At 42.5% G+C, this 16,364-nt stretch overlaps 1 protein-coding gene across 1 annotated transcript; it reads left to right on the forward strand.

Moving 5' to 3' along the window:
- The first annotated feature begins 13,494 nt into the window (after positions 1-13,494).
- LOC130713995 (protein PLASTID REDOX INSENSITIVE 2, chloroplastic-like) lies at positions 13,495-16,016 on the forward strand. Its single transcript, XM_057563848.1, has 3 exons — positions 13,495-13,844; positions 13,938-14,036; positions 14,855-16,016. The coding sequence occupies exons 1-3, from the start codon at positions 13,617-13,619 to the stop codon at positions 15,044-15,046; spliced, it is 519 nt and encodes a 172-aa protein (XP_057419831.1). The 5' UTR covers positions 13,495-13,616; the 3' UTR covers positions 15,047-16,016.
- Positions 16,017-16,364: the final 348 nt, after the last annotated feature.

A 16,364-nucleotide genomic window follows, 5' to 3' on the forward strand; every position in this document is an offset into this window, starting at 1 on the left:
TTTTCTATTCCGACATTCGATGCAAAAAGCAACTTATCGGGTAAAATAGTTTTATACCGACTATGCTTTAGTTTCCAAAAATACAAGGAGACCTCTTTATAGTTTTGGAACTCTTTTTCCAAAACATATCTATTAATTCATGGAGAATGAAGTCGGAAAAATCAGATTCGCGAAACTTTCATTTTCCCGCGAATTTCCAACCTTTATATATAGCAAAGAAAGGAAGAAAAACACAAATTCTCCTCCATTTTCTCTCCCAAAACCGCGGCCAAGAACAAGGAAGAAGGAAGAAGAGTATTTCTACATCGTTTGCTTGATCGTCGATCAATCAGTTGCTACTTCAAGGCTTCGAGGTATAGTCGCTAATCCTTACCTCTGATCGCTTTTTCCATAGCTTTTCTGTAGAGTTTTCTGAGCGGATAGTTTATGGGTTTTTGCAAAACTATCCTGAATCTTTCATTTCTGATTCTAAACCTCTTCCTTATGCGCCCAAGATCACTTCTGCCGGGTTAGATTTTCCGTTATGTCGCCGGAATTCCGCCGGAATCAATTTGAGCCTAAAATACCCATTTTTGGAGTTTTTGGTGTAAAGCTTCAACCTTTAGGCTGAAAACTATCGCCTTAGCTTAGTGCTAGTAGGATTAGTTGTCATAAACGTCGTTGGTGACGTCCCTGCAAAATTTTATTTTTGGGATTTCAGTTTTGAAAAATCCTAAGTTAAAAATCATGACCAAAATACCCCTGCGACAGTTTTTGATCCGATAATTTTTCCGAGTTCAGAATACCCTTAGTTACGGCTTATGAAAGCATAGGAACCAAATTTGATCGAAGAAAAATCGAGCCCCATAATTGCACAAAGTGGCGAGCCCTATTAGGGGGGAGGAGGAAAATTTCCTTTTCCGAAAACTTGTCTTTCGCGCTAGTTTATCGTATCTTAGGGTATAGATTACTTCGAGTAACCTTAGTAAGTATCGATAGCTTAGTTTCCGATAGATTCTGATAGTATTCTGTGATTTTATTGTAAAGGTGCTTTTGAGGATTTCCCCGAGGACCAACACTTTGAGAGCGAGGAAGCACTAGTTGATCATTCTGGAGAACTTTCAGGTGAGGGCTTCTCACTGAATCTCTAGTTAATTCTTAGGGTCGATGTTTCGACATTGTTTACTGTTTATGCACTGGAATTGTGTGTGATTGGAAAATGTTTTCTGAGGCTTCGGCTGACAATGTAGATGATTCATCTACTGAATGTTTTTGAGATTGTCTTACATGCTATGTGCTATGTGGGTAATCTAGGATGTGTGGTGCATGCTTTATATGCTAAGTGCTAAGTGTTTATGATACGATTTATTGATATATGACATGTTGTTGATTGTGATGATTTAAATATGCTCTGTACTGGAATCAGATTCTGAATGGTGAGAATAGCGGGCAGGTCATGCCGATTTTATTTTGAGAGTTTTGAGAAAGTTTGATAGGACGAACGAGGTTCGGGCCTTAATTTTGTTTAGTGGATCGAGACATCCTCTGGAAGCGACTTGGGATTGGGAGATCCTGAAAATGTATAAGACTTGCGATAAGACAAAATGGAATCTATTTTATAAAGAAAATTCATAAGACCTTAAATAACCTCAAAATCTTTAAGTAATGATAACAACCTCGAAGGAAGGCATTGGAAGTCAAATCATAGTTTTGGAAAAACGAGGAGTGTCGTCGGATCCAAGTGTTGAGTTTGTTGTTGTGCTGTTGGAGCAGCGTTTATTGTTGTGCTGTTGGAGCAGCGTTTGTTATTGTGCTGTTGGAGCAGCGTTTGTTGTGGTGCTGTTGGAGCAGCTATGTGTCATTATGAAGTGTGTCTTTTGGTCGCAGAATCGACTTTACCTTAGGGTAAGCTTTTAGAGACTTTAACTTCCCTAGAACACGTGGCGAAATGTCGAGTGAGGACGGAGACGTTGTTTGACTAATCATTTTGCATACATGCAACATTAATGAGGTATTAACACAGGACGTACTCTGGACCTCGTCGGTTTCCAAAATGGTCATAAGACCCGGAATGCCGTGAAAGAGCGTTTGTAGACGTCTCTTGTAGCAGACCGAAATGGCAGACCTACGGGTTTACTGCTGATCTGACTACCCCTGTTGGAGTAAGAGGCACACGGGCCGAAATGGCTCCACCGTGGCTGGTGTTAGGGCTGATCTGTTTGATGTCCATCCCTTTCCGGAATGCATGTGGTTGACTGGGTTATTCTGCATACATATCATGCAACATGCATACTAATTTAGTTGTTGAGTGTGATTGGTAATTGTTAAACCTATTTGGAACATGCTATCTGCTATTATTGTGTTTATGTTATTGTGGAACATGCAACCCTAGGAATGACATCTTTAGCTATAAGCCTAAGTGGCTATCTATTATTTGTACCTATTGGGTTTATTATCTACATAGTTCTTTAGAGTTGACCCTCGCGTCTTCTGTGTGTGCTTTGGCGGATAACGCCTTTTGTCAGATGAATATTGCGGACTGGTTCACCATGGTCCACCCTTCGGGGGGGATTAGGTACGAGATGATAGATCAGGACGACCCCGGGTCGTGGGTGGTTGACCCCGCGAGCCACCGAGCGACGTATTCGGGGCGCATCATGGAGGACCACGTGGACAGTGGAGGACTCTTGAGGTCAGGAGTGTTGAGGCGATGCTCTATCAGCTTCAACTTGCCACCGGGCGTTCACTGCGGACCAGGATTCGGAGGAGCACCGCCGCCACCGTCATCTTCAGAGGAGGAGGATCCCTCAGAGGAGATTCCAGTGGGAGTGCCTTCGGCAGGGTCTAGTGCACCCTCTGTTGCGATCATTGATGATCGGGGTTCGGGCCCTAAGCCCGTGAGTCCAGCATCGGAGCGCACTGCGGTTGCGAGGGGAGGACGGATAGGGCTGGTAGACTTGGTCGTTCTGGATTCTGATTCAGACGACGATCATGCTAGCACATAGTTTTGAGTGTTGGTATGAGCTCCTCGAGTTAGGATTAGTGTAGGAGTAGAGTTTTAGCTCTGACAGTCTTGCTTCATTTGTTACTTAGGGGACAGGGTAGATCCGCCTATAGCTTTTTGTGAGGTTTCCTTACGGGAATCACAGAGAGTTGGTTGGACTTAGGAGGTCTTATTTTCAGGCCATTGGGTCAGCTGATTCTCAGTTTTGAGGGATGGTGTTGCGGGCACTTCACCCTTTTCATTTGGTTTGTATATATTGCCTACGGGCGTTGCACTTTTCTTTCCGTCACTGGAGGTTACTCGTGACGAGGTTGTTACTTACAGCGGGGGCTGTTTATATATTGTATATTAGTTCTATTGCTTTTCGCTTTTGGGTTTTATTTAATTCAGTCTTGTCTTAGTTATTATCGAAAAAAAAATATTTCACGTTTTTCCGCATTAAGTTTACTTTTGGTTACTAAAGTGACGCCACCGAAATCGGGGTGTTACATTGTGGTATCAGAGCACGGTCGAGTCTTTCGGGAGTTGTTGGGGAATAGGTCTTCTGTGCTAGGTTGTGTGACTCTGCAAAGAGTGAAAATTGATTGTCTGCAAGCGATTTTTCGCTTAAAAATTAATTGAAGTTATTGCTTACACATATTGTATAGTGATGCTAGATGCTATCTTATGATGAGTACTGACTGTTTGCTTCCTTTAACAGAATATGGTGAATACCAACCAGCTAGCTGAGATGATGGCCACTATGGCCCAAGCCGTTACCGCACAGGCGAATGATAACGCCATGAGGCGTGCTGCTGAAGAAGCACGTGAACAACATCAGCGCCAGAGGGAAATAACTCTGGACCAGAACAAAGGCCTCAATGACTTCAGGAGGCAAAACCCACCGAAGTTCTCTGGTGGTACTGATCCAGACAAAGCAGATCTCTGGATTCAGGAGGTTGAAAAGATATTCGGCGTCCTACAGACTGTTGAGGGTGCCAAGGTGGGCATGGCGACTTATCTGTTGCTCGGTGATGCTGAGTACTGGTGGAAGGGCCACAAGGGGATCATGGAAGCTAACCATGAAGAGATCAACTGGAATTCTTTCCGGGCCGCATTCTTGGAAAAGTACTTTCCAACAAGTGCTCGGGATGAGCGGGAGTCACAATTTCTAACCCTCCGTCAGGGAGGTATGTCGGTGCCGGAATTTGCTTCGAAGCTGGAATCCTTGGCGAAGCATTTCCAATTCTTCCACGACCATGTGAACGAACGCTATATGTGCAAGCGTTTCGTTAATGGACTGAGGCCGGATATTGAGGACTCAGTGAGGCCACTGGGAATCATGCGATTCCAGTCGTTGGTGGAGAAGGCCACGGAAGTAGAGCTAATGAAGAACCGGAGGTTGAACCGGACTGGAACTGGAGGGCCGATGAGGTCGAGCTCTCAGAATATTCAGAACAGGGGGAGGTTTCAAAACAGGAGGCCGTACCAGCGTCCTGCTGGTAGAGGGTTTGCATCAGGATCTTACAGGCCCATGGTGGGGGCTGCTGGTGGTTCTGGGGGTCAGACTCAGAACAGGGAACTGACGTGCTTCAAGTGTGGGAAGCCGGGGCACTTTGCTCGTGCTTGTCCCGACACGAGGCCTCAATGCTTCAATTGCAACAAGTTGGGGCATACTGCTGCTCAGTGCAGGGCACCAAAGGCGGAGCCAACCGTCAACACTGCTCAAGGAAAGCGTCCTGCTGCAAAGGCGAGAGTCTACACCATGGATGGTGAAGATGCTGAGGGGGTAAATGGACTGATTAGAGGCGACTGCGAGATTGACGGTAACCTTCTATCCGTACTTTTTGATTCCGGAGCAACGCATTCATTTATCTCTAGAGATTGTGCAATCAGATTAAGACTTCCTATTACTGCTTTGAGCTTCGATCTGATAGTTGCTACTCCTGCCAAGACTCTACTTGCTAATTCAGCATGCATGTATTGTCCGATAACATACAACAATAGGATATACCATGCTAACCTAGTATGCCTAACTCTTAAGAACCTAGATGTTATCCTAGGAATGGATTGGTTGTCCCGCTATCATTGTCTTTTGGACTGCAACCGAAAGAGAGTGGTATTTCCTGATTCGGATCTTTCCGAGTATCTAGCTGCCAATCACATCAGCGTCGCTTTGAACGAGGGATCTCAGGAGTATTCTGTTTTGCTAAGCTTGGAGAGCAAAGGGAACCCAGAAGTTGGCAGTATTCCAGTGGTGAAAGAATTCACAGATGTTTTTCCTGGCGATGTACCTGGATTGCCGCCTGTATGCGACATTGAGTTTGCTATAGACATCGTACCGGGAACAGGGCCGATTTCGATTGCACCATATCGTATGGCACCTGCGGAGCTAGTGGAACTGAAGTCTCAACTCGAAGATCTTTTGTCGAAGGGATTCATACGACCAAGCGTTTCACCTTGGGGAGCGCCAGTCTTATTGGTGAAGAAGAAGGACGGGAAGTCGAGACTATGTGTCGACTACCGACAATTGAACAAGGTAACCGTCAAGAATAGGTATCCGTTACCTAGGATTGATGATTTGATGGATCAACTGCGGGGAGCTACCATATTCTCGAAGATCGACCTGAAGTCGGGTTATCATCAAATCAGGGTCAAGACCGAGGATATCCAGAAGACGGCATTCAGAACCCGTTATGGACACTATGAGTACTTAGTGATGCCATTTGGGGTGACAAATGCGCCGGCAATATTCATGGCTTACATGAATATGACTTTCCATACATTCCTGGATCGATTCGTCGTGGTGTTTATCGACGACATTCTGATCTATTCAAAGAATGCTGAAGACCATGAGGAGCACTTGCGACAAGTTTTACAAGTGCTGAGGGAGAAGGAGTTGTATGCCAATCCTTCTAAGTGCGAATTTTGGCTCGAAGAGGTAAAATTCTTAGGCCATGTGATCTCTAAGGAGGGGATAGCTGTGGATCCAGCAAAGGTAGAGACCGTATTGTCATGGGAACGGGCGAAGACAGTGACGGAGATCAGAAGTTTTGTCGGTTTAGCGGGATACTATCATCGCTTTATCGAGAATTTCGCGAAGATTGTTGGACCTTTGACTCAACTGACGAGGAAGGACCAACCTTTTGCATGGACTGAAGCGTGCGAGACTAGCTTTCAGACGATGAAGGAACGGTTGACGACGTCACCTGTACTCGTCTTACCGCAACCGGAGGAACCTTATGAGGTATACTGTGATGCTTCGCATCAAGGTTTGGGATGTGTGCTGATGCAACATCGGAAGGTGGTTGCTTATGCTTCAAGACAACTGAAGGTGCATGAGAAGAATTATCCGACTCATGACTTGGAACTAGCTGCAATCGTATTTGCGCTGAAGATTTGGAGACATCACTTATATGGATGCAATTTCACCATATTCAGTGATCATAAGAGCTTGAAGTACTTGTTTGAGCAGAAGAAGCTGAACATGAGACAGCGTCGGTGGATGGAATTTCTCAAAGATTACGAGTTCACTCTGCAATATCATCCTGGAAAGGCGAATGTTGTTGCTGATGCCTTGAGCAGGAAGATGCACATCTCGTCGATGATGGTGAAGGAGCTGCAACTGCTGGAACAATTTCGAGATATGAGCTTGGATGTGAATTTATCCGAGGGAGAACTGAAGTTTGGGATGATCAGAATTACCAATGGATTGATGGAAGAAATCCGAGACCAACAGTTACAAGATGAGTTTCTGCTCGGGAAAAGGAATTTGGTAAGTCAAGGTAAAGACCCAGAATTCAAGGTAGGAAGTGACAATATCCTACGGTGCAAGGATAGGGTTTGTGTACCTAACAACCCTGACTTGAGAAGATTGATTATGGATGAAGGTCACAAGAGCAAGTTAAGCATTCATCCTGGAATGAAGAAGATGTACCAGGACTTGAAGGTGAATTTTTGGTGGCCAGGAATGAAAAGACAAGTGGCTGAGTATGTAGCTGCATGTCTGACATGTCAGAAGGCGAAGGTGGAGCATCAGAAGTCTTCAGGTATGCTACAAAGCTTGGATGTGCCAGAATGGAAATGGGATAGCATATCGATGGATTTCGTCGTGGCTTTGCCAAGAACTCAGAAGGGATACGATTCTATTTGGGTAATCGTGGATCGACTGACTAAGTCGGCTCATTTCGTACCGGTGAGGACTACGTACAACGTGGAGAAACTATCAGAGTTATATATAGCGGAGATTGTACGACTTCACGGAGTACCGACAAGTATTGTATCCGATCGAGACCCGAAGTTTACATCACATTTTTGGGGAGCTCTTCAAGAAGCTTTGGGAACGAGGCTGAGACTAAGTTCTGCTTATCATCCTCAGACTGATGGACAGACTGAGAGAACTATTCAGTCGTTGGAGGATTTGCTACGCGCTTACGTTCTAGACAACAAGGGCAGTTGGGATACCTTATTGCCATTGATTGAGTTCACATACAACAACAGTTTTCATACGAGCATTGGTATGGCACCGTATGAGGCTTTGTATGGCCGCAAGTGTAGAACACCTTTGTGTTGGTACCAAAACGGAGAAAATCTGTTGGTAGGACCGGAACTTCTGCAACAGACCACTGAGAAGATCAAGCAGATCAGAGAGAAGATGAGGACTTCTCAGAGTAGACAGAAGAGTTATGCAGATCAGAGGCGCAGAACTCTGGAGTTCGAAGAAGGAGATCATGTATTTCTAAGAGTTACTCAGACGACGGGAGTTGGTCGAGCAATCAAGTCAAAGAAGCTTACGCCCAAGTTTATTGGACCGTATCAGATCACTCGTCGAATTGGACCAGTCGCTTACCAGATTGCACTACCTCCATTTCTATCAAATATTCATGATGTATTCCACGTGTCACAACTGAGGAAATATATTGCGGATCCGACACATGTTATCGAGCTGGATGACATTGAGTTGAAGGATGATCTGTCTTTCGAGACACCGCCAATTAGCATTGGTGACACCAGGATAAAACAGTTGAGAGGGAAAGAGATCGAGTTAGTGAAGGTCATTTGGAATAAAGACACTGGTGATGCGACATGGGAGCTGAAGGAGAAGATTCAAGAACAGTATCCAGAACTTTTTACTAACCCTTAAGTTTCGAGGTCGAAACTTTCTTTTTGGAGGGTAGTAATGTAAGGCCCGAGTTTTTAAGTTTATGCTAAGTGAATAAACTTCTTATTCACGATTAGGGTTGATGTAATGTGAAGGGAAACCTGAACGAAAGTTTATTAAATGAAATATATTTATGAAGGAGAAAGTTCAGGAAAAGTTCAAGGATTGCATTATGATCGATAAAAGTTATAGCACGAACGTTTTACGCTTAAACCTAAGTCAGAAACCCTAGTATATAGCTAATTTTCACTTTTAGGCACGATGGCAGTTAATTCCAAAAATATTCAGAGAAATGTTAGAACTTCTCTTTTTCCATATATCACAATCGTTTCGAGGCGAAACTCTAGGATCTATGAACGTCCGATTCCAATCATCGGAAGTCTGCCGAAACCGAATCCCTGGTATTTCAAAACCCTAGAATTGCTCGACAATGAAGACTTTTTCTATTCAGAGCTTCAAATGAATATTCCACACGCGTACACCCATTTCTCTTGATGATTTCAATCTTTCTTCCGAAGGAAGTTTTCTATTCCGACATTCGATGCAAAAAGCAACTTATCGGGTAAAACAGTTTTATACCGACTATGCTTTAGTTGCCAAAAATACAAGGAGACCTCTTTATAGTTTTGGAACTCTTTTGCCAAAACATATCTATTAATTCATGGAGAATGAAGTCGGAAAAATCAGATTCGCGAAACTTTCATTTTCCCGCGAATTTCCAACCTTTATATATAGCAAAGAAAGGAAGAAAAACACAAATTCTCCTCCATTTTCTCTCCCAAAACCGCGGCCAAGAACAAGGAAGAAGGAAGAAGAGTTTTTCTTCATCGTTTGCTTGATCGTCGATCAATCAGTTGCTACTTCAAGGCTTCGAGGTATAGTCGCTAATCCTTACCTCTGATCGCTTTTTCCATAGCTTTTCTGTAGAGTTTTCTGAGCGGATAGTTTATGGGTTTTTGCAAAACTATCCTGAATCTTTCATTTCTGATTCTAAACCTCTTCCTTATGCGCCCAAGATCACTTCTGCCGGGTTAGATTTTCCGTTATGTCGCCGGAATTCCGCCGGAATCAATTTGAGCCTAAAATACCCATTTTTGGAGTTTTTGGTGTAAAGCTTCAACCTTTAGGCTGAAAACTATCGCCTTAGCTTAGTGCTAGTAGGATTAGTTGTCATAAACGTCGTTGGTGACGTCCCTGCAAAATTTTATTTTTGGGATTTCAGTTTTGAAAAATCCTAAGTTAAAAATCATGACCAAAATACCCCTGCGACAGTTTTTGATCCGATAATTTTTCCGAGTTCAGAATACCCTTAGTTACGGCTTATGAAAGCATAGGAACCAAGTTTGATCGAAGAAAAATTGAGCCCCATAATTGCACAAAGTGGCCGAGCCCTATTAGGGGGGAGGAGGAAAATTTCCTTTTCCGAAAACTTGTCTTTCGCGCTAGTTTATCGTACCTTAGGGTATAGATTACTTCGAGTAACCTTAGTAAGTATCGATAGCTTAGTTTCCGATAGATTCTGATAGTATTCTGTGATTTTATTGTAAAGGTGCTTTTGAGGATTTCCCCGAGGACCAACACTTTGAGAGCGAGGAAGCACTAGTTGATCATTCTGGAGAACTTTCAGGTGAGGGCTTCTCACTGAATCTCTAGTTAATGCTTAGGGTCGATGTTTCGACATTGTTTACTGTTTATGCACTGGAATTGTGTGTGATTGGAAAATGTTTTCTGAGGCTTCGGCTGACAATGTAGATGATTCATCTACTGAATGTTTTTGAGATTGTCTTACATGCTATGTGCTATGTGGGTAATCTAGGATGTGTGGTGCATGCTTTATATGCTAAGTGCTAAGTGTTTATGATGCGATTTATTGATATATGACATGTTGTTGATTGTGATGATTTAAATATGCTCTGTACTGGAATCTGAGATTCTGAATGGTGAGAATAGCGGGCAGGTCATGCCGATTTTATTTTGAGAGTTTTGAGAAAGTTTGATAGGACGAACGAGGTTCGGGCCTTAATTTTGTTTAGTGGATCGAGACATCCTCTTGAAGCGACTTGGGATTGGGAGATCCTGAAAATGTATAAGACTTGCGATAAGACAAAATGGAATCTATTTTATAAAGAAAATTCATAAGACCTTAAATAACCTAATGATAACAACCTCGAAGGAAGGCATTGGAAGTCAAATCATAGTTTTGGAAAAACGAGGAGTGTCGTCGGATCCAAGTGTTGAGTTTGTTGTTGTGCTGTTGGAGCAGCGTTTGTTGTTGTGCTGTTGGAGCAGCGTTTATTGTTGTGCTGTTGGAGCAGCGTTTGTTATTGTGGTGTTGGAGCAGCGTTTGTTGTGGTGCTGTTGGAGCAGCTATGTGTCGTTATGAAGTGTGTCTTTTGGTCGCAGAATCGACTTTACCTTAGGGTAAGCTTTTAGAGACTTTAACTTCCCTAGAACACGTGGCGACGTGTCGAGTGAGGACGGAGACGTTGTTTGACTAATCATTTTGCATACATGCAACATTAATGAGGTATTAACACAGGACGTACTCTGGACCTCGTCGGTTTCCAAAATGGTCATAAGACCCGGAATGCCGTGAAAGAGCGTTTGTAGACGTCTCTTGTAGCAGACCGAAATGGCAGACCTACGGGTTTACTGCTGATCTGACTACCCCTGTTGGAGTAAGAGGCACGCGGGCCGAAATGGCTCCACCGTGGCTGGTGTTAGGGCTGATCCGTTTGATGTCCATCCCTTTCCGGAATGCATGTGGTTGACTGGGTTAACCTGCATACATATCATGCAACATGCATACTAATTTAGTTGTTGAGTGTGATTGGTAATTGTTAAACCTATTTGGAACATGCTATCTGCTATTATTGTGTTTATGTTATTGTGGAACATGCAACCCTAGGAATGACATCTTTAGCTATAAGCCTAAGTGGCTATCTATTATTTGTACCTATTGGGTTTATTATCTACATAGTTCTTTAGAGTTGACCCTCGTGTCTTCTGTGTGTGCTTTGGCGGATAACGCCTTTTGTCAGATGAATATTGCGGACTGGTTCACCATGGTCCACCCTTCGGGGGGGATTAGGTACGAGATGATAGATCAGGACGACCCCGGGTCGTGGGTGGTTGACCCCGCGAGCCACCGAGCGACGTATTCGGGGCGCATCATGGAGGACCACGTGGACAGTGGAGGACTCTTGAGGTCAGGAGTGTTGAGGCGATGCTCTATCAGCTTCAACTTGCCACCGGGCGTTCACTGCGGACCAGGATTCGGAGGAGCACCGCCGCCACCGTCATCTTCAGAGGAGGAGGATCCCTCAGAGGAGATTCCAGTGGGAGTGCCTTCGGCAGGGTCTAGTGCACCCTCTGTTGCGATCATTGATGATCAGGGTTCGGGCCCTAAGCCCGTGAGTCCAGCATCGGAGCGCACTGTAGTTGCGAGGGGAGGACGGATAGGGCTGGTAGACTTGGTCGTTCTGGATTCTGATTCAGACGACGATCATGCTAGCACATAGTTTTGAGTGTTGGTATGAGCTCCTCGAGTTAGGATTAGTGTAGGAGTAGAGTTTTAGCTCTGACAGTCTTGCTTCATTTGTTACTTAGGGGACAGGGTAGATCCGCCTATAGCTTTTTGTGAGGTTTCCTTACGGGAATCACAGAGAGTTGGTTGGACTTAGGAGGTCTTATTTTCAGGCCATTGGGTCAGCTGATTCTCAGTTTTGAGGGATGGTGTTGCGGGCACTTCACCCTTTTCATTTGGTTTGTATATATTGCCTACGGGCGTTGCACTTTTCTTTCCGTCACTGGAGGTTACTCGTGACGAGGTTGTTACTTACAGCGGGGGCTGTTTATATATTGTATATTAGTTCTATTGCTTTTCGCTTTTGGGTTTTATTTAATTCAGTCTTGTCTTAGTTATTATCGAAAAAATAATATTTCACGTTTTTCCGCATTAAGTTTACTTTTGGTTACTAAAGTAACGCCACCGAAATCGGGGTGTTACAGCAAGTGCATAAACTAACTCACGCAAGTAAACAAACAACAAAAACAATAAGACTTCACACAAAAACGCTTCTGTAAAACTTGGTTTTTCACAAAAACGGTCCCACTGGGCGTGCCAATTTGTTTACCGTGATATTTGGTAAACAAACATCTTCCAAGTTCGACTGGAAAAAGTTTAAGAGTTTTGCGAATTAAGGGTTCTTTTGGGAAAACGTCTTGCCAAAGCGCGTGTGAAATTGGGTTTTTGACAACCGTGTGTCAAAGGATAAAAAGAAATGAAGATTCGAAAACGAAATGCAAAACAATCAAAAGTGCTTGAAGGTAAAATTCATTAATTAAAAGCTTTACACAAATTCAAACTCATAAATTCGACAACAAGTCCAACACAAGCAGTAACAACAACAAATTCGAAAATCTACGTGCAGGAATCGTAAATGGCTGGTTCGGCAACATACTCCTCCATGATCACGTTAGGCTCGTTGAGTCTCTTTGATGCGGACATGAGAGCTTTTTAGTGATTTTTTAGAGCTGAGTTGGGAACCCTTTTTCTGAATTAGATTCTCCTATTTATAGAGCTTCATGCCCCGCGTGTCCTTGGCGGTTTTCTTCCTTATTGGATGGGTTAGTGGGTCTGATTCCCCCCCCACGATCTGATGCTTGCCCCGGAAGTTCCATGCATGATGGTGGAGATCGTGTTCTTCAACTGTTTTAACCGCTTATTGGCCATTTACTCGATCATCGTGGTGAGAAACTGACTCAGTCAATGCTGCACGTGTTAAATGTGCCTGTGTTTGTAGCAACGGTTACCAGTATCCCTTTGTCGAATCCGACTACTTCCCTAACTTGGCGTTTCTTCGTAATTCTCTTGATCCATACTCGACTGTCTCATGCGCTTTGGGCTAAATTTCATGCGTTTTGGGCCAAATATTTTGGGCCAACAACAGGATTGGTTGTTCTTTTACTATGTCATCATGTTCACCCTCATGGTTCCTACTCGACTATGAGATCTTTTGGGTCTGCTGAGTCTACTCTCTTCCATTCCATCCTATTTTATTTGAGAAATGCTAGCAAGACAAATAAACTCATTTTTTTCAAACTGTAATCACATGGAGAGTTAGAGAGTGTAATCAAAACGTGGGTTTGTACCTACACAAGTTAGTTTCTTTGATAAAGACAAATTACTTCTACTTAGAAGATTGTATATTTGATTACGACTACTAATATGAGTGCTTCGTTGATGCAATTTCTATAAGCGACCTATAGTCCAGACCCTGACCAATGATAATGATCCGAATCGAATTGAACTCAACCAAACAAACATTATGCTAACCATAACCAATAATCAAGAGTATATTTGTAGTTATATTGTACCCCTCCTCATTTTAATTTCACCTCTCCCATCAATCCGCCACGGAACAAACGTCAACACCACAAAGTCTTGATCCTACACCAAATCAAATCCTGAATTCCGGGGAAAAATATCCAATGCTGCTTTTCACTCCGTCTCTCCTATCCGGGTGTATCTCAACGGTTACTCTTTCTCCTCCTGCAAAAACATTTCCCTCGAATACTCTTATTCTGCCCCACCACTGTTTTCGACTCTCTTCTTCGTCTCTCTTCGTGAAACTTCGACCCAGTTTCGCTCTCCGAGATTCACTCACCACCCATAAGAAGCACGTTTACCCTGACCCAAGTCCAGAATTTGCAGAGTCTGTACGATATGAACATGCATCAATTTACAACTGGACCTGAAATCGAGAACTCATACCTGTCTTTAACTGATTCTGTTATGTGGCGTTGTTGCAGGAGACCCAGAAGTTCAGAATTGAGCTATTCCAGAAGCTTTCGCAAGACGAGGACGAGTTCGGGGATCACCTTCATGCGGTTATAGACGTATGCGCTCAGGTGAGTCAATATCATTTCCCTTTTCATGAATAATGAACGATGCTCTACGACAAAAACTTTTGAGGTTGCCTTCTAATAGCTCGAAGAAATGCTTGAACTGATATTTGATAAGATTTTAGGACATTTATCAAACTTTATCATATTCTTTTTGGGCTTTCTAACTGAAGTTATCGGTTATATGATTAAACTTTATATAGTTAATGATTGACTCTTTAGATTGTGCTACTCTTTATATTGGCTACATAGATAGACAGTTATTACTTGGTAGGATACATACTTCAAGAGAAACAATTGGTTTTATTATGTCTTCATTTTGTTGTTATTCCAGCACAGTCAAAAAAATTATTCTGTTGTATACATGATTTATCTCCAGTAATTGATGATTAATCTCCTAGCCATTTTCATACTATCGTGGTTCATAACTCTTCAATTGTAGAAAATTAAACTTCTACTAACTTCAGCTGGCTATATATAGAATATAATCAATATATACTTCCTTCTCCAATGAGTTTTTTTCTTTTCATATGCAATCTAAAAGAAAATTCATTAAACTGAAACACTTCCTGCTAGTATATCCCTTGTTAAACCAAAACCTACGCTGCAAATTCAGCATAGTGTTTTAGGCACTCTATCAAACTATTTGTAATTTTCTGACATGTTTGGGCCAGAGCTGGGATGTTTTTAACATGCTGCCTGTGGACTGCAGTTTGATGCTTGAGATATGAAACTAAGAGTTGAATATTGAATTTCAGTTTTTAACAAATGAGTTATAACTTGTGAGTTGAATATTGAATTAACCAGACATTGTTGTAAAACAGATTTTTAATGAGTTCTTACAAAAGGAGTATGGAGGTCCTGGTACATTGTTGGTGGAGCCATTCACAGATATGTTGGTTGCTCTAAAGAAGAAGAAATTACCAGGAGCACCACTGGCTGCAAGAGCGTCACTATTATGGGCACAAAATTATGTTGACCATGATTGGGAAGTAAGGAACTCAAAACCAGAATAACTTGCTCTTAGAGTGTAAAGATTTCGCATTTGTAGTTACATGTGGATGCTTCAACCATAACGATAAAAAAGAACTGTGTTGTAGTATATTTTGATGCTATACAACGAACATGTCTGCACTGAACAACAAACATGGTTATTTAGTGTATGGTGTAGTTCAAGATTCTATTGAAATTCCTTGCACATGTATCGGAGAATCAACCAGGAAGAGCTGCTAAGATGAAAGAGGCAATCATTAATGTTGATTAGTCACAAGCTAGCACCACTGAACTCCCAGACTCGGAAATGCTCTGCAAAGAGGGACGCCACGATTTTGGCCTCAGTGCAGCAGAATTTACTGGTAGTTTTTGTCTGTCACCTCTCATTCCCTGGAATCATGATTCAGTTACTCATTGGACATAGTGACACAAACACAGCAAAGACAAAATTTGTATCTAAGTAATTATGACATCCTTCCAATAGTTTTTATTAGTATTTGAATATAGTTAATAGGATGGTTTTGGAAAAAGGTTGTTATATTAGAGCAAAAGTTGAAATAGGAAGGAGCCGTGTAGCTTGGGAGTGAAAGGGAAAAACAGAGTAAGCACTTAATGATCTTGAAGCTTTCTGGCTTAATTCTCAATTGACATACTACATGCCTATTTATAGGCGTATGTCACCGTCCTTACAATGGCGGTGAATAATAATTAATTACTTTAGTTCATTCTAGATTGCTCATGAAGGATAATATTACAATGCTCTAGAGTTTTCTTGTATACATTGCAAAGAGAATTCTAGAAATTTGTAGCAACTTCAACACTCCTCCTTGATGCAAATTTCTCCAACTCCAAGCATAGCTCGTAGCTCTTCAAATATATCTGCAATTTGATCTTCAGTCCTGCAGTACTTGAGTTGAATCTCTTTTGTTGTCTCAGCTTCTCTGATGAAGTGGTATTTGATTGCTATGTGCTTTGTTCTGCTGTGATGCACCGGATTCTTCGCCATAGCAATAGCTGATTTGTTGTCACAGTAGATTGTAGTAGGACCATTTTGACTTTCTCCCATATCTTCAAGTATTCTTCGAAGCCATATAGCTTGACTTGTTGCTTCAGCAGCTGCCACGTACTCTGCTTCAGCTGTTGATTGTGCTACTGAAGCTTGCTTCTTAGATGCCCAAGAAAATATTCCCGATCCAAGTGAGAAAGCATAGCCGGAAGTGCTTTTCATGTCATCTACCGAACCTGCCCAATCACTGTCGGTGTAGCCAAGCAACCTTGAGTTGGTTGTGGTTTTGTAACATATGCCAAACTCTTTTGTTCCTTGCAGGTATCTTAGGATTC

This window comes from Lotus japonicus, chromosome 4 (genome assembly GCF_012489685.1).
Source record: "Lotus japonicus ecotype B-129 chromosome 4, LjGifu_v1.2".
Lineage (NCBI taxonomy): Eukaryota > Viridiplantae > Streptophyta > Magnoliopsida > Fabales > Fabaceae > Lotus > Lotus japonicus.